At 41.3% G+C, this 26,675-nt stretch overlaps 1 protein-coding gene across 9 annotated transcripts in view; it reads left to right on the forward strand.

The window, feature by feature from the left end:
* rbm47 (RNA binding motif protein 47) overlaps positions 1 to 26,675 on the forward strand; it is a 205,880-nt gene that overhangs the window by 115,962 nt on the left and 63,243 nt on the right. The window contains exon 1 of one of the 9 annotated variants that reach the window (XM_063043260.1): positions 7,315 to 7,421. The exons of 7 other annotated variants lie outside the window; for them this stretch is intronic. In XM_063043260.1, coding sequence (XP_062899330.1) covers positions 7,405 to 7,421 — 17 coding nt within the window. In that variant the 5' untranslated portion in view covers positions 7,315 to 7,404. Of the gene's footprint in view, positions 1 to 7,314; positions 7,422 to 8,511; positions 8,631 to 26,675 lie in introns of those variants that run through there. One more of the 9 variants, XM_063043261.1, reaches the window with a different exon arrangement.

The raw sequence follows: 26,675 nt of genomic DNA on the forward strand, positions 1-26,675 counted from the left end.
AAATACTTCCTCATCTCTGTTCTAAATGGACATCGCTCTATTATGAGGCTGTGCCCTCTGATCCTAGACTCCCCTACTATAGGAAACATCCTCTCCACATCCACTCTATCTAGGCCTTTCAGCATTCTTCTAAATTCCAGCAAGTACCGGCCCAGGGCCATCAAACACTCCTCGTACAATAACACTTTCAATCTCAGGATTATTATCACGAACCTCCTTTGAACTCTCTCTAACGTCAGCATATCCTTTCTTAGAAAAGGAGCCCAAAACTGCTCACAATACTCTGACTGAGGCCTTACCAAATCTTAAGCATTACATCTTTGCTTTTATATTCTAGTCCTGATGGAATGAAAGCTAACGCCTTCCCCACCACTGCCTCAACTTGCAAGTTAACCTGTAGGGAATCGTGCACAAGAACCCCTAAGTCCCTTTGCACCCTTTTTGAACTTTCTGCCCGTTTAGAAAATAGACTATGCTTTTATTTCCTCTACCAAACTACATAACTACACACTTCCCTACACCATATTCCATCTGCCACTTCTTTGCCCGTTCTCCCAATCTGTCTAAGTCCTTCTATAGCCTCCCTGCTTACACAATACAACCTGCCATTCTTCTTATTGTCTGCAAACTGGGCCACAAATCCTTCAACTTTGTCATCCAAATCATTGCCATATAACGTAAAAAGAAGTGGTCCCAACACCAACTCCTGTGGAACACCACTAGTCATTGGCAGCTAACCAAAAAAGGCTTCCCAGTCTTTGCCTCCTGCCAATCAGCCAATCCTCTATCCATGCTAGTATCTTAAGAACCCATGGTATTGCAGGAAAGATACTAGCATGGACGGAGGATTGGCTGATTGGCAGCCTCGTGTATGGCTCCTTGTCAAAGGCCTTCTGAAAATCTAAATATCCAACATCCACTGATTCTCCTTTTCTATCCTGCTTATTATTTCCTCAACAAATTCCAACAGATTTGTCAGGCAAAATTTTTCCTTAAGGAAACTATGCCGACTTTTCTCATTTTGTCATGTGTCTCCAAGTCCTCTGAGACCTCATCCTTTGCAATCAACTGCAACGCCTTCCCAATCACTAGAGTCAGGCTATAATTTCCTTTCTTTGGCCTCCCTCTCTTCTTGAAGAGTGGAGTGATGTTTGTAGTTCTCCAGTCCTCCAGAATCATGCCAGAATCTAATGTTTCTTGAAAATAATTATGTCATTTGGTAACTGCAGCAATATGCCTATTCAAAATTAGAAAGGAGACGTGGGCCTGGATTTGAATTCAAAGCATAAATGTGGTTTATGGAGTCTCAGACATCCCACCTCTCCCGGAAGTTCCGGGAGTCTCCCGCAAATTAATAGTGGCTCCCTGATGCCCGCAAATTATATACAATGTCCCGGAAATTGATTTTTTTGAGAGCGAGCGTGAGAGAACGCGCGAGAGAGAGTGAGAGAGCGAGCGCAACAGCAAGAAAGCAAGCGCAAGAGAGCGAGAGAGTGCAAGAGAGACAGCGAGAAAGCAAGCGCGAGTGAGAGAGCGCAAGAGCGAGCGAGAGCAAGAGCAAGAAAGCAAGCGCGCGAGAGCGAGCGCGAGTAAGAGTGACCACGAGAGAGAAAGTGCGAGAACGCGCAAGAGAGAGCGAGAGCAAAAGCAAGAAAGCAAGCGCAAGAGAGCGACCACGAGAGAGCGCAAGAGCGAGCAAGAAAGCAAACGCGAGTGAGAGTGACCACGAGCGAGAGAGCGCGCGCGATAGAGAGAGAGCAAGAGCAAAAGCGAGAGAGTTCCAAAAAAAGTCAGAGTGGCAGAGTGTTCCAAAAAAAATATAAAACATATGTCACCCCAGGCTACACTAAAGTGTACCCCTGCCTAATAGGGGTCAAAAATAACGACAGTGTTGCTCACCGCACTGTTTGCAACAGTGACTGTTCTATTGCCCATGGTGGGTTAAGACTGTAAAAGACGTATTGAAGTGAGTTTAACAGGTGTCATTCATTCATTAGCATAGCTAACGTTATTTAAACTAGCTGGCTGGCTGCTAAGGGCTACTCTATTGCAGACATCCCACCTCTCCCGGAAGTCTCCTGCAAATTGATGATGCTACCTCCCTGAAATGAGTTTTTGCAGGGTGGGATGCCTGGAGTCTGCAGCAGACTGTAAATGGATATGACGCCACTTGGATCTACTTACCATTATCTTGATTTTGGTACATAGAACATAGAAAATCTACAGCACATTACAGGCCCTTCGGCCCACAATGTTGTGCCGACCAAGTAACCTACTCTAGAAGCTGCCTAGAATTTACCTACCGCATAGCTCTCTATTTTTCTATGCTCCATGTACCTATCTAAGAGTCTCTTAAAAGACCCTATTGTATCCGTATGTTTGCCATAGTAAAGATGCACTGCCAACCATGTTAGAATTTGGAATCCATTCTCACTTTGAAAAGGCTGGGCATTTGCTGAAATGTTTTGCTATGTCTCTGCTAAGCATTATATTTTTATGAAATTAAAGTTATCTCTGGGTATTTAGTGCTGTAGTGTTCAGCTAATAATTCGAGAAATCATCCACTGCAGATGTTGGAAATCCAAAATAAAGCAGGCACTGCTGGATAAATCTACAAGGCCAGGCAGTGTTTTGTGGACAGGACTGGCAAGCTAAAGTTTTTGTTATGGACACTTTGAGAGCTGTAATGTATTCATTTACACTTTGTAAAAGAGAACAAAGGAAAAAGGGATAAAACATGTGCACACTATTCTAGTTTACTTCCAAAAGATGCTGGAGGAACTCTAGGAAGCATCTATGGAGAGGAATAAGGAGGCAAGGTTTTGGGCTGAGGCCCTTCATCAGTCCTGCTGCCTGATCTGCTGTGTTCCTCCGGCAGTTTGTGTGTGTTACTCCTGATTTCTAACATTGGCAAAATCTCTTGTATTTCTAATTTAATTCCTACGTTTTCTTTCTTAACCTTGTGCACTCCCTTACACCACTTTTTTCAATCTTTTTCATTTTACTTTTATCTTCTACATTCCCTAGTCTTTCATCTTCTTTTACTTTCTGTTCCCTTGCAAGAGAATTTTTCACAGCCTGGCTGACTGCCAGTGTGGGGTGCCACAGTTGAGTCATCTTTTTGCATTGCCTTGTGCAGTAAGAAAAATTGACAATGGGTTGCTAACTCTTGGGCCTCAAGGACTCTTGTGAACGTTTGGGGCAAGTCTGGCACTGAACTTAACAAGGCTCTTTTGGGATGAGATCTAATCATGAGTTTTTATCAGCTTCCATTGTAAACTGGAAGATGCTCAAGAGTTTGGGTTGGTGTGTTTATTAGATTTGTTTGAAATGTAAATAAAGGTTCACCATGTGATAATCGATGTATAATATCATGGAACTTTGTTGATTGCAGTAAAAGTAATTGGCCAATGAATTGTACATGGGGTTGACGGAGTTAGGGAGTTAGTGGTTGATAGGGTATATCATATTACAGAAATAATATAGGTCAGAGCTCCCAAATTTGATTAGCATTAGAGGTAAGTGTTTCAGTCCATGTCAGGAGTAAGATATCTTATTGACTGTAAACCTGTTTCAGATAAAGTAATTGCTGCAGTGGTACTGCAAATGTAGCTGTCTCAGAGCTACCAAGTCAGTGTGATTCTGATATCTGGTGCTGCCGATGTGAAGTTTACTTGTTCTCTCGGTGTTCACTTGGGTTTCCTCTGGGTGCTTTGTTTTCCTCCTACGTTTGAAAGGCTTCTGTATATTAACCCTAGTGCAAATGGCTAATGGGGGAAGTGAAGGCCAGAGGGTTAACAGGAATGTGAAGGAGAATAGATTACAAGGAAATACGTGGGGAATTGGCAGTCAAGAGAAAATCTGCAGAGGCTGGAAATCCGAGCAACACGCACAAAACGCTGGAGGAACTCAGCAGGCCAGACAGCATCTGTGGAAAAAAGTACAGTCGACATTTCAGGCTGAGACCCTTTGGCAGGACTGTTGGGGAATAGGCAGAGATCGGATTGCACTGTAAATCTCCATAAACTGAACCTGCAGTATGGCCTCCTGTATGATTAAGAAATACAAAATAAAAATGGCCAGTAACATGCAATGATTCTATAAAATGCACTGAAATAGGGGCAATACCTCATAATCAATGTACAATTGGAACATTTGGGCTCAGCTCTCAACTCAAAAAAAAACGCCAGGCAATTTTTGGGAAGAGGTGGAATACAATAGAAACAGTTCGATCCATTTTATTCACAAACTACACTCTGAAACACCAAGACCTAGACATTCACTCCACACCATGCAACGTTTTTATGCACAAAACAACTGAATGCAAGTACAAATATTGATCACAAAATGTAATCAATAAGTCCAGAAAGTGCCAAATATGAAGCTGACATACATCATGCTCTGTGTGAATGACGTGACTTTGCATAGAGAACAGTGCAGAAATGGCAGTGACACCAACCTGAATAGAATGGAAGGCTGAAGGCAGTCCAGTCCACTCAGCCTGAAACGTTGATTGTACTCTTTTCTGTAGATACTACCTGGCCTGTTGATCTCTCCCAGCTTGTTGTGTGTGCCGGCTGATATTGTTGTCATAGCAATAGATCACAGTGTGGTACTCAGCAATGCCAGGAGGCTTGAACAGAAGGAATCAGGCCTGCTCAAGTGTTATTAAAAGTCTAGTCTTTACCTGAGCTGTTGCTGGGAAGGATGACTATAAAGCTTCTCCAGTGGACAAGATGATTTCAGGTCAGGCATCTTCCATTTAATGATTTTTTACCAAAATATACTTTATTCAAAAATAAAATTATGTACAATAAACCATTCAATGTCTGTCAATCCTTCACAGATGTTTCCATTATGGTCTACACATGTCCACACTTTTGGCCACCCACGTGGCACTCCGTTGGTTCACCTTTCCACACCGATGTTGAGGGGTATATTCCGCGCCACCCGACCCCTCCCACTCCCGCGGGAGAAGAAACCTAAACTGTGGCCCTTCCCCACCGGGCCCTTGTGGTGGCTGTACCAAGTTTCAGCGCGTCCCTCCTGAGGAGTGAGGAGGAGTCTGTGACCCACCTCTTTGCACACTGCAAGTTCGCAGAGGAGGTGTGGAGGAGGATGGACGGGCTAGTGTCACGTTTCATCCCCAGCAGCTGCGTAACAGAAGACTCTCTGATCTATGGGCTGTTCCCGGGGACACACATGGAGACCAACATCTGGTGCTGCTGGCAGATTACCAACTCGGTGAAGGATGCTCTTTGTCGACCCGAAACTTGATGATCTACCAGCACATGGAGATGTCTGTGGGAGAATGCTGCCGACCGTTCCATGTAATGAAGTCTTCTTACTTTGAGGGAAGTGCCCTAATGGTCAGCACTGGTGCAGCATGTCCACTTCCACCAACATGATTCCTGGTGTTCCATCAGAAACAGAGGGAGCTCACTCCATTCTCTGTCCTCCCAATCCTTGCTTAGCCCACTGCTCAAGGCCCATTACTTTGAGTAACTGTCTTCCATTGAAACACCCTGTTTTAAGAGATCTTACAACGGTAGGAACTCATGGATGTAAATTTGTGCTTCTTGCACTTCACTGAAGATCCTAATTCATACTTTAGAATGCAATAAATCCCTCCCTATAGCTACCCGGTAAATGGTCCACTGTGTACGCCATTTTTCTGTCGGGCTGTACTATTTCTAGCCTCTACTGGCCTTCTCATTTTCATTTTACCTAACAGATTATTGCAAACACTGTTATAAATGTAGGATCCTTCTCCCAAATAGTTTAAGATGTAATCCCAGTTCAGTAAGTGAACTCTGACAGTCGAGAATTTTTCTATTTACATTTTCTATTTCTATCTCAATTGCATGCTTGTTTGGTTCCAGTTCTGCAGCGCCTGCTTCTGAATGGCTTTCATAATATTGTGCAATGGCCCACTTATTTCCTCCTGATGTTTCTTGGGAAACAAGGATATGGTGATTTACTGGTTATGCTCTACAAGCAAGTTTTGTAAGAATATAAGAACATAAGAAATAGAAGCAGGAGTAGGCCATCTGGCCCGTCGAGTCTGTTCTGCTATTCAATAAGATCATGGACTCATCTCCACCTACCTGCTTTTTCTCCATAATGCTTAATTCCCCTGCTATGCAAAATTCTATCCAACCTTGTCTTAAATATATTTACTGATGTAGTCTCCACTGGGCAGAGAATTCCACAGATTCACCATTCTCTGGGAAAAGCAGTTCCTCCTCATCTCCATCCTAAATCTACTCCCCCGAATCTTGAGGCTAGGCTCACCTACCGATCGAATCGACTTTCCTGCCTCTATCTTATCTACCCCTTTCATAATTTTATATGTTTCTATAAGATCTCCTCTCACTCTTCTGAATTCCAGCGAATACAGTCCCAGGTGACTCAATTTCTTCTCGTAGTCTAACCCCCTCATCTCTGGATCAACCTGGAAAACCTCCTTTGCACCGCCTCCAAAGCCTGTTTTGGTCTGCATCTTTAGGGCTTTAGTTTTAGCATCAGTAACAGCTCTGCTGATAGTTATTGAATTCCTCCCTTCTTTTGCCCTGCAGGGCTGTATATTTGCTTTTCTTTCCTATTTCCATTTTAATTGTCTTCAGGATCCAACTCTGCTTTGAATCTTTTGTTTCTGCCATCCTATCCGGAAGTTTATTTAAAATTTTTACCATTCTGCAAAAAAATTCTTCCCAGTAATCTATTGTAGCTGTATCTTTCTTTGTTGATTGAGATGGATTCTGCTTTCCTTATTTACTTTGATGTAGTTTACTGAGTTTTATGTAATTTGCTTCATTATTACCGTTTGTACATTTAGATGCTGTTAAGAAACTCCTTCCTCTCTTAACCATTTTCCCTATTTGCTGTATTGTGTTAAACTTTATTTAATGTTTCCTTTGACTCATTCCCAATTTGTGTGAATTGGTGCTAGTTTAGACAACTCCCACCCCAGGGCCTGGTTTAATCATGATGATTCAGATGTATGCTAATATAACCTGATAGTGGATTTCTGACTTAATTCTTGTTGTATTCTCTCCCTCCTCCCTTCCCCTGGGCTGCCCAGCCTCCATAATTTAAATAGTGAGCCTATGCCTGATTTAGTTAAACCATGACAACTGATTCAGGCTTCTTTGGGATTTTTTTATATAAATACACAATGAACTTCTAAATGTGATCATTTTCCACATCTCAATCATAAAGTCTCTTCATATGGCTGTAATCAGTGATTGATGGCCGAAGGCTAATAAGAGAGCACCTCCCCTTTTTTACATTTAGGTAAACAGACTAGTACCAATGAAATTTAGTTGCCAGTGCTGACTGATTAAGGTTTCACTGTGTAGTCTTGAAGAGAGTGATCCAGCTTGCACAGATTTCCAAGAGTGTATGTTTTCCCTACCCAGGTATGACCTTTCCATTTACTGCATTTTGAGGTGGTACTTTCATGGTCATCATCAGTATCTGATTAATTCAACGCAGAGTTTCACGTACCTAATGTAATCTTATTGTTGGGGTGCACTGCATTGCAGGCCACGGATATGAGAAAAGGTACTTTGACTTTCTTCTTATTTCCTCCTTACAATAAAAAGATCTAAAAAGAGTGTAAAGGATTCGTATCTTATGGAGATGATATTTAAATTCTGCTTTAATGCTGAGGAAGGAGATTCAACTGATTTGGAATGAATGAACATCACTTTTTAATTATCTATATAAAAAAAAGCTTTCTGCAATAGATGGTAACTCTACTTTTTTGTGGTACAAGGTTTAAAACATTCAACTTGTTGACAAGTTTTGGAGAACTAAAAAAAATCACAATCTGCAAGAAAATCACTTTATTTTTACCTCCATTTTAACTGCACCACCTAATAAACACCTCTTATTTTACTCCTTTCCATGTCTTTGTTAAACCTGTCAAATAATCATGATTCATTTACTCTGGTTAATTTGCAAACAACAGTTGCTTTAGCCAAGTAAAATTTTAATGATGAAAGACATTTGTTGCTTTTATACCTTACCCGCTGAGGAGTAAATAATTTTCAGAAACAAATTCTTAGTATGTTATGCAGTAAGTTGGAAAGATCTAGTTAATAAAGTAAAAATCTCCAATGTTTGTCCTGGTTATGAAATACTTAGCAAACATTTCACTGTAAAGACTAAAGTATACTTGTTTGAGCTAAATCATGGCACCATATGCTTGACTAACTGTATATATTAGCCATGGTCTTCAATTTTCTGTTTTTCTAAGCTTGTACGTTCCTTAATCTTGTAAAGGAGATTTAGTGATAAAATCTTACCTATATCAATGTCAGTTAGCATATTTACGCAGGTATTTTTAGACTGATGTTTTGGTTTTTAATTTCCCATAAAAATTTGACAAAGTGCTCTTCAACAGTGCTGTGCTTGGCAGTGCACTGTCAGCATACGCCATGATGATTTTTTTTCCCTTTCCCCTCTTTGTGCACCTTGCACTCTGTGAAGCTGTTTGCTCTGAGGGTGGGACATGAGAGTTGTTTTGTGTCTGGTGAAATATTAACTAAAGGCAATCAACCATGAGTCTGAAGGGCATTCCATTGCCGTGCTGGGTTGTGAGAGGAAGATACACCTTGCTGAAGGTAAAGATTCTACTTTATTGCCAATATATAAATGCTTTCTTTATATACATTTACTTATGGTTGTCAATTTTTAAAATTAGCTTTTTAGAAAGTGAGGTAGTAAGATCACAAAAAGGAACTTAATCATGTTTAAACATTTGTAATTGAATGTATTATATTCTATGATGTGATCATTGGCAATGTAACTCTTCCCCATGTAACTTATTCTGGATTTTCCAATTGAATACTTAGCGGTCCAGTTTGATACAGTAAAGTATTGTTTGGCCATTTATATTTTGTTGATAATTCTGGTGACTATGAAAATTATATTACAATTAATCCTCTTGTGTTGTACGGACTGTCTTGGTAGTGAGGCTCCTTCCAGCTCAAGCAGCTTATTTTCCTAATTTTCATTATTTTTGCTGCTCTCAGTTGAAGGCGCAGATTCATGGTCAACTGACGTTCCACAATTCGCAGTGGCACAGTTGTGCCTCAGTCATGCAGTAGTTCTCAGGCTCTGCAGAGTGTTGGCAGGCCATTTAGCTGTGAGGTACTGCAGCTGATAGCAGGGAGAAATAATTACACACCAGCAAAAGGCAGAATTTGTTATTTTTCTTTCCTCCTGTTTCAACAGTACTTACTAAAAACAACCTGATTCACTGGCTGATCAGACAGCTACATTGCACTGAGAAGTTCCTGGTCTACAGGATTTCTTGGTTAAATAATTCTTAAACTGTAGAGTGACAGACACTACAAATAAGATGTAATATTATGAGAAAGATTGTCTACAGAAGCAAAGACTAATGCCAGGAAGAGGAAACCAGAAAATTACTTGTAGTGAATACATGTTCATTGCTGCCTTGTGCATATTAGACATCATCAAATACCAGTGAGCCTTGCTCTCTCCCACACCGCCGGTCAGTAGCCAGTGAGCCTTGTTCCCACACCACCGGTCAATAGCCAGTGAGCCTTGCTCTCTCCCACACCACCGGTCAATAGCCAGTGAGCCTTGCTCTTTCCCACACCAGCAGTCAATAGCCAGTGAGCCTTGTTCCCTCCCACACCGCCGGTCAATAGCCGGTGAGCCTTGTTCCCTCCCACACCGCCGGTCAATAGCCAGTGAGCCTTGCTCTCTCCCACACCACCGGTCAATAGCCAGTGAGCCTTGCTCTCTCCCACACCAGCAGTCAATAGCCAGTGAGCCTTGTTCCCTCCCACACCGCCGGTCAATAGCCGGTGAGCCTTGTTCCCTCCCACACCGCCGGTCAATAGCCAGTGAGCCTTGTTCCCTCCCACACCACCGGTCAATAGCCAGTGAGTCTTGTTCCCTCCCACACCGCCGGTCAATAGCCAGTGAGCCTTGTTCCCTCCCACACCGCCGGTCAATAGCCAGTGAGCCTTGTTCCCTTCCACACCGCCGGTCAATAGCCAGTGAGCCTTGTTCCCTCCCACACCGCCGGTCAATAGCCAGTGAGCCTTGTTCCCTCCCACACCACCGGTCAATAGCCAGTGAGCCTTGTTCCCTCCCACACCAGCAGTCAATAGCCAGTGAGCCTTGTTCCCTCCCACACCGCCAGTCAATAGCCAGTGAGCCTTGCTCTCTCCCACACCAGCAGTCAATAGCCAGTGAGCCTTGTTCCCTCCCACACCGCCGGTCAATAGCCAGTGAGCCTTGCTCTCTCCCACACCGCCAGTCAATAGCCAGTGAGCCTTGTTCCCTCCCACACTGCCGGTGAATAGCCAGTGAACCTTGTTCCCTCCCACACCGCCAGTCAATAGCCAGTGAGCCTTGTTCCCTCCCACACCGCCGGTCAATAGCCAGTGAGCCTTGTTCTCTCCCACACCACCGGTCAATAGCCAGTGAGCCTTGTTCCCACACCGCCACCAGCAAATATAAGGAGATGAAAATGACTGAAATTAGGATATTTAATGCCAGAACAGAAAAACAGAACTGTTACAGCACAGCAGGAGCCATCAGTTTTTGTAGAAAAATTCAGTCCGTTCCATTCTCCACTGTGCCATGGAAATTTTTGCCTTCAAATATCATAATAACCCCAAACATGCACACTGAATAGTTTTTAAGAAATACAAAGGGGAATATAATGGTATCTATAATCAAACCATGTTGGTCAAAGTTCAGATAATAATTGTAAACCACCTGAACTTTGTTCCCAAAATTATCTAAAATTGCCAGTGAGATTACTGCCAAATAATCACCCCCGATAAACAGAGAATTTTACTTTTACGTTGACCTGACATTTTGACTCTGGTCACCTCTTAAGTCCACGTTTTGGTCTACTAAAATTTGCAAAGGGTTAATTCACACAAATATAGCTGAGGTGAATATTTTGCATTTTAGAGTGAGGAGGTAAGAACATTTTAAAAATCCTAAATCTTGTGAGTACCACTATGATTGTAACTAAACCTCATCAAGTAAGGTGGCTGGATGCTTGTGCAAAGATGACTATTAATACTATTATGGATGCTTTTAAGGATTTTTTTAGGTTTGGTAGTAAACCTATGATATACGTATATAGAGGACACACTTAGAACAGAGATGAGGAGGAATTTCTTAAGCCAGTGAGTGGTGTATCTGTGTAATTCGTTGCCACAGACAGCTGTGGAGACCAAGTCAATGGGTATATTTAAAGCAAAGATAGGTTCTTGGTTTGTGCAGGTGTCAAAGGTCACAGGGAGAAGGCAGGAGAAAGAGATTGAGAGGTATAATAAATCAACCATGGTGGAATGGTGGGATAGACTTGTTGGTCTGAATGGCCTAATTCTGCTCCAACGCAACTAAAATTTCAGTTTCTCTTATGGCAGACTGGACACTTAAATTGCTTATAAATTCCTTCTATTTTAAGGCTTTTCTGAACATGGTATCACAGGCCTTTTGGTACCAATGAAACCACACGACAGCAGATTCTCCATCTTACTAAAGGAGGGAATGAAGGTGGAAAAAGGAAATACTTTCAATTTCACTTTATAATGTGTCCTGTATACTATAAGGACTTCACTTAGATATTCATCTTCGTGTGTGAGACTGGACAATGCACACCAGTGTCCACAATGCAACTTTCCATGATCCAAATTTTTGGCTTTTGCTGCAAATGTGTAGTGACTGCAGCAGAAGAGCATGCTTTAGAAATTCATTTACAATTACAATGAAACACAGCTATGCTGTTGAAAATCAAATTATAGTCGTAATTTTTGCGCACATTTCTTGATGTTGTTTACTTCCCAGCAATTGGGTGGATTTTCGTTATTCCTAGCACTCTTTCAGGTGTAAAACTCCTCCAAATGATGTCAGAGAGATTTCCCACCTCATTTGGCTAAATATCACAGAACAGGCAGATTTTCACTATTATTGCCTTATTTTTGTTGAAAATGTGCTATTTAAGTGCCAGATATCAAACTGCATACATTGTCCTCGTTGTGATTTCTTGAGACCTCGAATATAGGCTCATATGCATGCCTTGGAAATTAGTATCATACTCAGCTTCCTAGGCTTAAGATCATTCCAGGCTACTGCTGATGCCACTGTCTTGGAATCCTAGAGTAATGGAGCCCTCAAAACAGGCCATTCAGCCCAAAATGCCCCTGCTGACCTCTGGACCTGCATTAGTCCCCATCTTCCTGCATTTTGCCTATCGCCTCCAATGTCTAGGTGACTAAAGTGCTCTAAAATGCATGGACTCCAATACTGCACTTGCCCATACAGAGACTTCCTCACAATTTCCTGCCAGGAGCATCTGTCTATACCCCTAACAGGTTGCCTCAGCCTCCTGGACAGGAACCATGCTTCCCGAGCACAGTGCACTTCAACATCTTTAGAGACTCTGGGATCACCCTCCTGTCCCCTACCATCATTACAGCATCCAGTCATTCAGGCATAACAAACTCCATTAGATACAAAGGTATTGCATGTATTGTGACTTGTCCCTTTGGGAGTCTGCTATAAAAATCCCATCAGCCATGCTACATACTAAAACTGTAAGAACTTTCAACACCTCTATGGGAAGTGCCATGCTGAAACCAGCAATGTCAGTTTCAATGCAATGTTACACAGTGGAACCCAACCAATACATTCTTTGAACTTTGCTAGTGAAGATTTTGCTCTGTGACCTTCACACACAGCAATAGGATTACCTACAAACCTGTTCTAGTATCAACAAAATTGCATGGACCATGATGCTTGTCTCACCGTCATGCAAATAGTCTACCAGGAACTCCATCCATTTAATTTAATTTTTCAATTTAAAGTTTTACAAACATTTTCCTAGCCTTTCAAGGATTTAGCTAGCAAACCTACAGCCAATCAATAATTTGTCCTTGACCAGTTCTTTGCTTTGGCTTGTTAATTTTATGCTTCCTGCTAAAAGTTGAACCAAAATGTTTCATAAGATTACCTGAAGTTCCTGTTTTTGAAGTTGTGTCAAATGGAATGTTTTTTAGTTATTTTTGATGTGAACTGCACTACCATCAAGAAATTTGTTGTTTGATTCTCAAACAAGAACAGGGAAGAATTATTCTACTTGCAAAGAATTCAGTGCTTGAGACATAAAACCTTTATACGAAGTGACTTTTAAGTTAGCAAAATTTGCGTCACACTGATAGCATATGAATGCGTTTGGAGTATATTCAAGGCTTTCACCTTTCACCTGATAAACTGTTTCTATAACTAACAGTTCTGCAGTCATTATTCCAATTTTAAGCAAAAATGTTAAGATGATTCAGCTATTAAATGAACCACAACATTAATTTGTAAAGTTGGTTTAGCAAAAAAGAAATACCCCAAAATTTCTTCCAGCATGAACTGTACAATGAGAATTTTTGTTTTCTACTGATATGGTTCCCATATGTAAATTTCTAATGAAGTTCATGGATTTCAAGTCAAAGAAGTTTCATTTGTAAGTAATTTTGAACTTGGTAGTTTCTCTTTCCAACAAGTACAAAGGGTGTGAAATGTAACATTGGTATATTTTATGCAGAGTCCAAATTTAATTATTACTTGAACATGGGTTGATTAATATATGGGAAATTATCTTACTTACATTTGCATGTAGATGTCCTGGGTTTCATAGGCATGGTATCAATTTTGCCAGAGAAAGGTATGAAAGCACCATTTCACTGAGACATCTACCACCCCCACAGCTGCTGGTAGATCTAATGCTTTATTCTGATCCTTTATGCCAATGCCAGACCTTCAATCCTAGATAAGAATCTGGGTTAAATGGAAAGTTCATGGGCACTCTTGGAACCTTAACAAAAAGATATGTAGTCAAAGCGGTCGTAAAACTATTAGTGATCTTGGTGAAAATTACCATTTTATACATCCGATTGTCTCCTGGTGATTATGTTACAAGTTTATCATAGTAGTAAAAAGACTTCAATTTATTGGAACGTTATTAGTTAGCAAAATCTGTTTTTAAGACTTATGAATAACTTATTATATATTCAAAAGTGGTGCATAATGTTTCTGCTGTATTTTGAATATGTGGCACATCTACTGTATACTTCCGATGCCATTATTTCCTCATCACTGTTTACCTTCCTGTGTAGTTTTTTAGATCTCTAATGCTAGCAATCCCCAGCCAGCAATATACCTTGTTTTTGAAATCTACAAACTCCATATCAAAATGGGAATCTGTAAATACACAAGAGTTTGCATTTAGTGAAATGCAAAACCTCCTCTCTGTATATTCTTTGTAGAATGTAATATTCAAGTACCCCTTGAAAGTCAAAAAGCCTATAGATGCTGAAATTAATTTAAAAACAGAAGGTGCTGGAAATAATCAGCAGGTTCAGCTGCATCTACAGGAAGAGAAACTTTTCAGGCCTTTTCAAGTCTCTTTTTCACAAACATAGCCTATCCTGCTGAGATGTTTCCAACATTTTTGGTTTTTATTCAAGTACCTTTGTTTCTGCATTTTTTTTCTTAGTTTTTTTTCATACTTTATAACCTCTCTCCAATTTCAGGAGTTTGTTGTACTCCTTTGCTCTCTGCATTCAATTGTCATATTCCACCTGGCATCTTTTTTTTAAACATGCACTCTTTTTTTTCAAACATGCACTCCATCTTGAGTCATTGTCATTCTCCAGCCAAGGAAAATCCTCAAAATGACCAACCAGCCATAGTCAAATTGGAGTTGCACCCACCTATCCTGTAATGCAAAGGAGCCAATTGCATTACAGGAGAGGTGGAACAAAGAGTATCCTCTCTGACTCTACAACAGTTTTTCCTTTTGAGCCTTAGTATACGGAGACAGTTTCTGTATTTTAATTCCTCCTTTCTGACATGATGGTTTACCTGATTTAGATTTGTGGGGGTGAAATCAAACTATAGTGCATTGGCAAATGAATGGAAAGAAAATGTTAGTTGCGGTATCTTCCAATCACTCCTTTGCTTAAAGCTAAAATTCCCTGACTTTCACTATAAAATGCCCATCTTACCCATATATATAATCATATTAGAGCAGCTTAATCCTGGGCACCTCGACCATAGAGTGCATCAATGGCCCTGAGAACAAAGACTGAGAGCAAATTAAAGGTCTAGGTGTAATTTAAATTGTGACAGCCAAATACGTGCCTTGATAATGTATGCCAATTGAATTGCGTATATTTCGGCTATCATAAAATCGGACAGCCCAGTAGTTGCCTGACCACTCACCCTGGCAGTTATGAATCATGTGAGCTGGACTGTTTCTGTGGAAAGATTTGCACTGCTTTTACGCTTGATCCCACAAAACTATTGACAGTATGCCTTCTCATTCTCGTCAGCGTAATACATACAGTGTAAATATATTTTCTGTATTCTGCAGGATAAAACTGTGAGCTTTTTATCCTGGTCGGATACTAGTTCAAATAAAGTAGGTAAGGCTCTGTGGAGCAACTTAACATGGAAAGCACCCCATTTAAAGGGTATAAGTTATTCAACCCCTTGGCCAGACGATGGTCAGACTGCTGAGTTCAGTGTTCCAAGCCAGCAATACACTTTTACCATTGCTGGTAGGAATAAACCACAGCCCAACAAGGAAGTAGCTCCCTGAACTTTGTACTGACTTTGCAGTCACATGCACTGTGACAGCTCCATTACAACTTGGGAGTAACTCCTGATGCCTGACAGTAAGAAAGATTGGGGAAAGTTCACTGGAAGAGTTAGTCTTTGTGTTTTTAGGGACTGATAATGGTGTATTACTTTGGAAGGTTTCATCTGCTGCCCATCTCCTTCCTCATGGTTCAGCCATCACCCTTTATTCTCACTGAACTAGTGTGGCTCTCCTCTGACAACATCTTGCTTTTAATATTTTCATCATTCTTTTGAAACTTGTTACTTATCTTTGCCCCTCCCTGTTTCTCGGCAGCCGCACCTTCAGTTGCTTAGCTCTAAAGTGTGCAGTTCCCTTCCTAAATCTCCCTTTTTTTCCTCAAAATCTACATAATTGACAGTACTTTTTAACCTAATATCTTCAATCCCATATGCATTGTTTGATTATTGTACCTTGGAATATTCTATTTTATCTAAGGAGCAATAAAATGCTAATGTTGTAGTACACTGGTAAACAAGTGTTTTTTCATTTCACCGTGCCTTGCACACAAGAGAAAATCTCTGCTATTTATATGGCAGTGTACTTTGACATGAATTATGGAACAGTTCTTGTGATGCAACCTGGTTAGTGATAAGTCATTTTTATCTTCATTGCAGTTAGTCATTATCAGCCTGAGCACTGAAAAGTTCACTCGTTCCAATTCAAACTGGTGTGTGTACACACACGCAATTGTACATGCTTTTGTGCACATATGAAGTACACATGCTTGATCCCATGTACACATACGAATCCTTACATTTAATCAAATTGAAAGTCTTGCCAAAAGTTTGTTGATACTTGTAATAGGAGTGAGGGCAGGGCAATAAAGTATTGAGAACTCTTTTGTCCAAAGTCCCATATAGCTACCCTGAATGCATTCTACACCTCCTTCGTTTAAGCACCTAGGCCATTTGCAATGCCACTCTAAATATTAATCTTAATATTAGGTTCAGTGCTCAAAATCAACAATCAAAACTCAATTAACTATCATATTACCCTTCATAGCACATTGTACATTGTGCATCCCCCACTTTATAAAAGAGTCTCCTTTAGGGAAGTTTTTTAAAATCTGTAAGTTATTGCATTTTTTTTTCAAAACATAAGATGCCTCCATCAAGTCAAGTCACTTTTTATTGTCATTTCAACCATAACTGCTGGTACAGTACACAGTAAAAATGAGACAACATTTTTCAGGACCATGGTGCGACATGAAGCAATACAAAAACTACACTGAACTACATAAAACAACACAAAAACGACACCAGACTACAGACCTATCTGGGACTGCATAAAGTGCACAAAACAGTGCAGACATTACAATAAATAATAAACAAGACAATAGGCACAGTAGAGGGTAGTAGGTTGGTGTCAGTCCAGGTTCTGGGAATTGAGGAGTCTGATGGCTTGGGGGAAGAAACTGTTACATAGTCTGGTCGCGAGAGCCCAAATGCTTCGGTGCCTTTTGCCAGATGGCAGGAGGGAGAAGAGTTTGTATGAGGGGTGTGTGGGGTCCTTCATAATGCTGTTTGCTTTGTGGGTGCAGCGTGTAGTGTAAATGTCTCTAATGGCGGGAAGAGAGACCCCGATGATCTTCTCAGCTGACCTCACTATCCGCTGCAAGGTCTTGCGATCCGAGACGGTGCAATTTCCGAACCAGTCAGTGATGCAGCTGCTCAGGATGCTCTCGATACAACCTCTGTAGAATGTGGTGAGGATGGGGGGGGGGTGGGAGATGGACTTTTCTCAGCCTTCGCAGAAAGTAGAGACGCTGCTGGGCTTTCTTTGCTATGGAGCTGGTGTTGAGGGACCAGGTGAGATTCTCTGCCAGGTGAACACTAAGAAATTTGGTGCTCTTAACGATCTCTATGGAGGAGTCGTCGATGTTCAGCGGAGAGTGGTCGCTCTGTGTCCATGAGGGGAACATCCCCTCAGCACCCACCCTGTCAATTCCCCTTGCATGTTTTAATAAGACCACCTCTTGTACATCTAAACTGCAAGGATCGTGACCCTAACTGACTCAAGCTTTCTTCATATATCAACTCATTTGTTCCAGAAGTCAACGGTGAACCTTCTCTGCACTGCCTCCAGTGCACGTGTACCTGTCTTTAAATAGGGAAAGCAAAACTGTACCCGATACTGCAGGAGCAGACTGACCAGCACACTGTAGAACAGCATCTAAACTCCTCTACTTTTATACTCCAAACCAGGCAATAAAGGCCAACATCCTATTTGCCATCCTGATTCCATCTGTACCTGCAAACTAACATGGTGTGCTACAACCCACAGATCCCTTTATATCACCACGTTTTCCTCACCCCGAAGTGGCTTGCATTTTATAGCCTCTTTTTTAAAAAAAAAATGATTAGAACTGTTTCAGGTATGGAATCTTCTCTAGAACTCAGAACTATATAACGTACATATTATAGGCAGAATATATGTATTTGGTGAGAACATTATGGCTCAGCCACACTCCAGCAGTCGGTTACACCTAAGTGACGAGCTAGCTGCAGTCAGTGTTAAGCCTCAAAACATGTGTTAGAACAAACCAGGTGAAGAGCACATAACAAAATTCCGGGAAGGAAATTGAGAACAATTTGCTTAATTTGTTTCAAATAAAAGAATTAATTCCACGTTCAACTGGTTGCAAGCAATAAATAGGTTAACGAACTGAAACTCCCGGAGTTGATATTCATTGACAGCCCCACCCAACCACTGACGTGTTTCACTTAGTCACGTATTCTTTCAAAAACTACCGTAAGTACATCAGTTTCTTGGCATTAATCCACTTTCTGGAAGTTTCTCAGCAAACTTATGCCAGTGGAGCTTCTGTTGACAATTTTAACTGAAAGATAGACAAGTAGATGATCAATATCAGCCAGAGTGCATTTCCACTAAAGTCACATTTGACCTTCTGTCCTACACGGATTGAACTTTGGTTCTTGTTGTTTGGGCTTAGCTGTCATTTTAACTGTGGGGCCCAAGGAAGAAAGCTGTTGAAAGTTGTTGTTTTCCTGTCGTTAATGCAGTGGAAAGAGAAATCTAAAGACAAAAGTCTTAGAGATACTTCTATCAATCCTTGAATATAGAACAGTACAGCACAGGCCCTTCAGCCCACAATGTTGTGCTGACCTAATACAACAATCAATCTAACCCTTCCCTCCTACAAAGCCTATAATCCTCCATTTTTCTTAAATCCCTAAGTTAAATGTCCCAGTTGTATTAGCCTCCACCACTAATCCTGGCAATGGATTCCAGGCATCCACCACTTTTTGTGTAAAAATACCTTCCTCTGACATTGGTATTGGTCACTACTGCCCTGAAGGAAAGGTGCTGGCAGTCCACTCAGTCTGTGCCTCCCATTATCAAAGAGCCTCTCACCCTCTGTCATTCCAAAGTGCTGGAAAGAGTAGATGTTTCCCTCCTGAACTGCAAAAGGAAAGTTAGCCCTCTATTTCCCTGGGGTCTCCCTACCTTATTGAGCAAAACTCACCTCCAGATGGGCATTATTCCTTCTCTCACCCCAAACTGCACTGTATTCCAGCATCAGAGTTTTCCTCTCAATGGCTTCAACAGGATTCTGGCAAGAGTTATGCCAATGACGGCCAGAAGTATAGATTTAACAGGCTTGGCAATGTTGAAATGAGCAATATTTATGGCACACTTTGGCTGCTTCTTGCCTTTTCCTGTTCTGAACTAAATTCATGGCTGCTTTGTGTTAATCAAAATATTTCTTCTTAAGCACCAACAGTTTAATCAAGGACAGATGGCATGCAGCTTCCTGTGTAGCTAGGTCATAAAGACCAGGTACGCCTCTATTTGATCTCTGGTCTGTGTTGACTCAGTATGAACAGCAGAGATGTTCCAGGGCTTCAAAGTGTATTAACAAAAATCAGAGCTAGTGCAATGCCTGATCAATTCTGCAGAAATATCCAGATGTTGTCCAAGAATGTGATCAAGTTTGTTCTTGATATTTCCACTTTTATTGAGCGAAACCACAGACGAGCACACAAATAAAGGATAGTTAGCAATCATGCAACTGAGCTATGGAACAGAGGAGGCATCTTAAGAGGAAAATGGCAGCATGTGGGAGGAGCAAACAATATTTATAAATGAAACATGTCAGGTGTTTTAGTAACAATAAGAACCTGTAACACACATCATTAAGATATCTCCGAGCATCTGAACTACAAAGAAAATACAATGACTACCCACATAGATGTAGAGAAAGGTGCTAGTTCAAGGAGCCAGGAGTGCTTGTTGCACTGAGCAGGTTTTAAAATTTTATTCATGGAATGAAAGTAGAATGATTTGAGTAAGATGGAGCTCCAAAGGTTAGGAGTGTGTTGGTCAAATGAGAAACCACTACTGACAGAATTAGGGTCGAATAGTTAAGATTGGAAGCATAAGGCAGGATAACACAGACTGAAGGGTTAGTCCAGATTGTAGAACAATGACGATATGGACCAAATAAGAGAACAGTCAAGAAGACCGCACGTTTCCATTTGCTGACTTAACCTAAGATGGAATCTGGAACAATGAGGACAGTTGTGTAGAGACGTTGTTATAAACCAACAAACATAGAAGTCACAACAACATACATCAAAGTTGCTGGTGAACGCAGCAGGCCAAGCAGCATCTATAGGAAGAGGTGCAGTCGACGTTTCAGGACGAAGGGTCTCGGCCTGAAACGTCGACTGCACCTCTTCCTATAGATGCTGCTTGGCCTGCTGCGTTCACCAGCAACTTTGATGTATGTTGCTTGAATTTCCAGCATCTGCAGAATTCCTGTTGTTTGCGTTTAAAAACATAGAAGTCAGTTTGTTAGGGTGAGCTGCTTCAACGACCATCACCCTGTGACACTCATATCTACTGTGATGAAGTGCTTTGGGAGGTTGGTCATTACTAGAATCAGCTCCTGTCTAAGGAAGGACCTGGATCTGCTGCGATTTGCCTATCGTCACAATAGGTCTACAGCAGATGCAATCTCACTGGCTCTCCACTCGGCCTTGGATCACCTGGGCGATAGTAATGCCTGTGTCAAGCTGCTATTTACTTCCAACACAACCATACCGTCAGTCCTAATCAACAAGCTCCAAACCCTAGGCCTCTGTACATCCCTCTGCAACTGGATCCTTGACTTTCACCGGGAGACCACAGTCTGTGTGGATCAGAAATAACATCTTCTCTTCACTGACAATCAACACTGGCACACCTCAGAGATGCGTACTTTGCCTACTGCTCTACTCTTTCTACGCCCACAATTGTGTGGCTAGGCACAATTCAACTGCCATCTATAAATTTGCTGATGACACACCTGTGGTTGGCAAAACTTCAGATGGTAACGAGGAGGTGGACAGGAGCAAGACAGGTTGGCTGGTCACGTAGTGCCACAGCAACAAGCTTGCACTCTAGGTTGGTAAAGTCAAGGAATAGATTGCGGACTTTAGGAAGGGAACATCCTCATCGAGGGATCAGAAGTGGACATGGTGAAAGTGTCACATTTCTGGGTGCCAGCTCTGAGGATCTATCCTGGGCCTAACATATTGATGCAATTACAAAGAAGGCATGACAGTGGCTATAGAGTTTGAGGAGATTTGGTATGTCACCAAAGACGCTCACAAATTTCTACAGATATACCATAGACAGCATTCAAACTGGTTTCCTCACCTTTTGATATGGAGAGGCTACTGAACAGGATTGGAAAAAGCTTCAGAAAGCTCAAGAAAGCTTGCACCATTCACATCCCTCTTTACATCGATGGCAGAGCAGTGAAAACTGCGAGTGGTTTCAGACTCCTGGGAGTGCACATCGCACACAACCTCTCATGGTCCCAGAACACATCCTACACAGTCATGAAAGCTCACCAATGCCTCTACTTTCTGAAGAGGCTGAAAAGAGCTGGGCTATGGACATCTATATTCCTGACCTTCCACGGATGTGCTGTAGACAGCATCATAACATGCTGCACCAGTGCTTGGTACGGAAACTGCACTGTGGTGGATAGAAAGGCTCTACGATAGGTAGTGAAAACTGCCCAGTGTATCACCAGCCCTTTCCCATCCAACATCAAGGTCATATATACAGAAAGGTGCTGGATAATCATGAAGGATCCCACCCACCATGCGCATGGACTGTTTGTCTCACTCTAATCATGGCGGAAATTACGTAGCATCCACACCAGGACCACCAGACTCAAAAATAAGCAACACACATCAAAGTTGCTGGTGAATGCAGCAGGCCAGGCAGCATCTGTAGGAAGAAGTGCAGTCACAGATGCTGCCTGGCCTGCTGCGTTCACCAGCAACTTTGATGTGTGTTGCTTGAATTTCCAGCATCTGCAGTATTCCTGTTGTTTGAGACTCAAAAATAGTTTATTTCCCCAATCAATAGGCTGCTCAACACCTCCACCTACTAATTTACCCCTCGACATCCCCACCACCACTATTTCATCATTTCCTTCAGTGACCTTATGTACAAGACACTCAATCTATTTGTATAAGATATCTTATGTATTTATATTTATTGTGTTTATGTTCTTTATCTTTTTGTGTTTATGTTCTTTATCTTATTGTGTTTTTTGAGCTGCATTGGATCTGAAATAACAATTATTTTATTCTCCTTTACACTTGTGTACTGGAAATGACATTAAACAATCTTGAATCTTAAATATTGAACCTTGAACTAACCATTCTGCAGCTTCCAGTCTGTTCAGCTATTGCTCTGGAACCTAGAAAACTAAGAGACTCCCTCATCTAGGCTGTTGCCCAGCAACATTCCCATTTTACTTCCAAGGTATGCTTGACTTTTATTCTCCACTCCTAACTATCTCCCTATCTCTTCCAACCTCATCAGCAGCAAAGGCAAGAAACTCAAAATACCTTTGTCACAAAGATTGAAGTCTTTCAGTCAGCTGGCTTTTCCTTCTTTCTCAATTCCACTAGGCCAGATTATTGAAGTATTTTACAACTCTATATCCAAACCTAAATGTTCTTTAATTCTTATCCTGTCTCTTTTCATCCTATCTCTCAACTCACATTTCCAGGCAAATATTGTCCTAAGTTCACAAACAGAAGAAAATCTGCACATGCTGGAAATCCAAGCAACACACAGGTCCTGATGAAGTGTCTTGGCCTAAAAAGTTAACCGTTTAATCATTCTATAGGTGCTGCTTGACCTACTGAGTTCCTCCAGGATTTTGTGTGTTGCTTTAATGTCCTAAGCTATCAACCCTATTTCCACTAAATAGTTGCAGCTCTCTCAACCCTTGTATTTTAATGAACTAGTCAGAACATAATTTCCTATGCTGTGGAGTAGAAATCTCTTCCAACTCAAACTGAGATTACTAAAGCCAATAACTTGCCAACCCATAGCCATTGGCCCCGTTCTCTTCATACTTCTCCTGCAACACTTTATTAAAATTCTCACTCTCATTATGAAATCTCTTCATCATTCAGCTATCCCATCATTCTAAACCCTGGCAGCTCAAGAACCCTTCAGAAACTTGTGCATGTTTAGCTCAGTCCTCCTGATTGTCACAACTGTTACTTATGCTCCCATTGGTGGCTCTGTCACTTTCAGACAAAGCTGAAATTCTTTTCCTAACGTCTCAGTCTCTCTTTCCTCCATCAAGTTTCCCTCTTCAGCTTGACTTAGTCATCTGCCTGAATGGGTTTGTGTAAATTTCCTTTTTGATAATAGTCCTGAGATGCACCAAAACAACAAGTTGTGGTTGTATTAGTCCTTTTTCAGTGATATTTTATCAGGGAGGTGAAACAGAAAAGTGTGTGCAAATTATATTTAAAGGAAGTAATAATAATAAGTTGATGTTGCAATAGAATATTGAGAATTCTGGAAGCCTTTTCAATGCCTAAGACATCAACTCTTTGTATTCTCAGGTTTTACCAGGTCTGAGAGTAAGTAGCCATGAGAATAGCAGGAAAAACATAGTCAGGAGTTAGCAGCAGGTGACAGTGCAATTGATTACCTGACTCCATATTAATAGTGATTTGAACTGGTTCTGCAAGTGGTGGTTTCTATCTCAATGGTACCTACTGCAAATCTCAGCGGTATAATGTTTGAGCCAGGAGATGGAGCCATGTTTAAAACCACAGATAAAAGTTATCTTCCCCCTGCCTCAGAGCTCGAGGTTTTCTGGTATCAAAAGCCACAAAATTGCATATGGTTCACTATGTTGCCTCAAACAGTATGGTATCTATGTTTCAGGGTCTGCAAATATCTGTCCAGTGATTGTTGTTGGTATGTATTACTTCCCTGTTCAACTCCACCATTGTCAAAATGCCTTCAGCTACAAGACTTTTGAACTTCCACCCAAAGCTTCTCTGCTCTCAGTCCACTTTTAATACTCACTTACTCATTTTTCTCCTTTAAACTGTCACCTGCTTATCATATTTCATGCTTCTGTAAAGTGCTTTAAAGACTCTGCACCAAATATAAATTGCTATAATCGGAATGCTTCTGAGGAAACTTCCAAAATTAAGATTAATCGGCCATTCACAGGTCCAAGAGGTGCTCAGCTGCTTCATAGAAGAGAAATTTCTTTCTCCACTATCTAAGCGCTGTTCATTTCCATTGGTAGATGCGAGTCTAAACCAACTAGGTGATGAGAACTAAGTACTCATTGTAAAGTCTGGCATCTCAGAACATGACTTCCTCCTTTTCCAAGCATATTATACTATGTGTGAAGGATTCCCAAAGGAACATTAATGGATGTCCATAGGACTGCCATGGGCAAGATAACTCGCAGGATATAATGAAAATATTTTGAGCAATTATAAGTCAGCAGAAAAAGTTTAAAAGGGATGCAGTGCTCTCTCTCCCCATATTAGTTTTGTATTCCTTCCGTTATCTCCAGAGTATGTATTACAGCCTAAAAACTTTGATATCTGTGCCATATAATTGTAATTAATGTTGAAAGTTCCAAGATGGCAGGAAAGTAAGTGTGTGTGTGTGTGTGTCTGTGTGTCTGTGTGTATTTCAAGGGGAATAGGATATAGGATATAAAAGCAAGGAGATAATGCTGAGCAGTAGTTAAGCTGCACTTGGAGTATCATCAACAGTTTTGGGCCCCATATCTCAGAAAGGATGTGTTGTCATTGGAGAGAGTTCAGAGGAGGTTCATGAGGGTTGACATATGAGGAGCGTTTGGCAACTGTACTCACTGGAATTTAGAAGAATGTGGGGGGTGGGGAATCTCATTGAAACCTACCGAATGTTGAATGGACTAGATAGGGTGAATGTGGAGAGGATGTTTCCTGTGGTGAGGGGTATCCAGAACTAGAGGGCACATAGCCTCAAATTGAGGGATGACAGAGGTAAGGAGGAATTTTAGCCAGAGAGCAGAAAATCTGTGGAATGCTCCGCCACAGGCTGTGGTGGAGGCCAAGAACATGTGTATATTTAAGGTGGAAGTTAATCATTTCCTGATCAGTCAGGGCATCAAAGGATATGGGGAGAAGGCAGGTGTATCGGGTTGAGTGGGATATGCAATCAGCCATGATCGAGTGGCAGAGCAGACTCGATGGGCTGAATGGCCTATTTCTGCTCCTATGTCTTATGGTCTTATGGTACTCTCCTCAGCAAACGTCCCTGGTACTGAGGTGCTGATTATTGGTTTGCAATAGTGAATAATGTCTAATTTGCATATGAACTTCCTATTTTATTTCTACCAAAGAGTACTATGTGCAGATGAAAGGTGCTGTCTTTTGATCTGCCCATTGCACAGCAGGGAGATTTCAGTCTATTTTGTTAGATCTGTTCTTTACACGTTTCATCAAATTACTTGTCAAAAATATTTGGATTATATAAACATTACATGCTCAATATAGTCTAGATTCGGTTTACAAATTAGCCATTTGAATCTTCTGCACTATCGAGCATAGTATGTCTACAGAATGAATATCACCTTCTTTGTTACCAGCCCTCACGCACACACTTTCCCCTGCACCCTGTCACTCGACCACTGCCTAGAAACAGATCTCCAAATTCAGTCAACACTATACAGTACGACCGAGTTGTACTGTGTGCCTATTATTCTACCTGATCCATATTAGGAAGCAGTTCCAATATGATTTTACCTATTCCATAACATCATTAATTGCATTTCTACTTCATGATTAAATTTATTCCCTCCTATCTTCCTCCTGGTATCATTCCTAAACATTAAAATTACCTCTCCTCCTTCCCTAATTACATTGATGTTTATAAAACAAATCTGCACAGACATAGACGTAGAGTAATACCGCACAGACTGGTCCAACTGATCCACGCCAAGCACAGCATCCTCCCTGCTGCTCCCATTTGGCCCATAAACCTCCAGGCCCCTCCCCTCCATGTACCCGTTCAGCTACCTCTTAAATGCTGCATTGTACCAGCCTCAGCCACTTGCTCTGGCAGGTTATACCAGGTACTCTATTCTCTCTGATGTTACCTCTCAGAAGTCTTTTAATTACATGCCCTCTTATTAGTGCCTTTTAATTTTGATACTGCCCAATACTGGGGGAAAGACTTTAACTATGCACCTTATCCATACCCCTCATGATTTTATAAGCTCCTATGAGGTCACCCCGTATCCTATTTGATTTCCAGAAGTAAAGATCCAGTGTGGCCAACCACTTTATACAATTGAGTCCCTATAGTCCAGGCAGCATCCTGATAAATCTCTTCAGCTTGCCAATGCCTTTCCTGTAACAGGGTGACCAAAACTGTACACAATGCACCAGGTACAATTTCAACAACAACTTGTATAACTGCAATGTAACCCCCATACTCCTAAACTCAGTGCCCTAAATGATAAACACGAGCATGCTTAACACCTTCTTCACCACCTGTCTCCTTGCGTGGCTGCTTTCATCCAATCTGTGCATTTATACTCTCAGATCCCTCTGTTCCACAACACTTGACACTTGTCTACCATGGTTTACTGTTCAAAATGCATCACCTCAATCTTATCTAACTAGTA

Source organism: Mobula hypostoma, chromosome 3 (genome assembly GCF_963921235.1).
Source record: "Mobula hypostoma chromosome 3, sMobHyp1.1, whole genome shotgun sequence".
Classification (NCBI taxonomy): Eukaryota; Metazoa; Chordata; class Chondrichthyes; order Myliobatiformes; family Myliobatidae; genus Mobula; species Mobula hypostoma.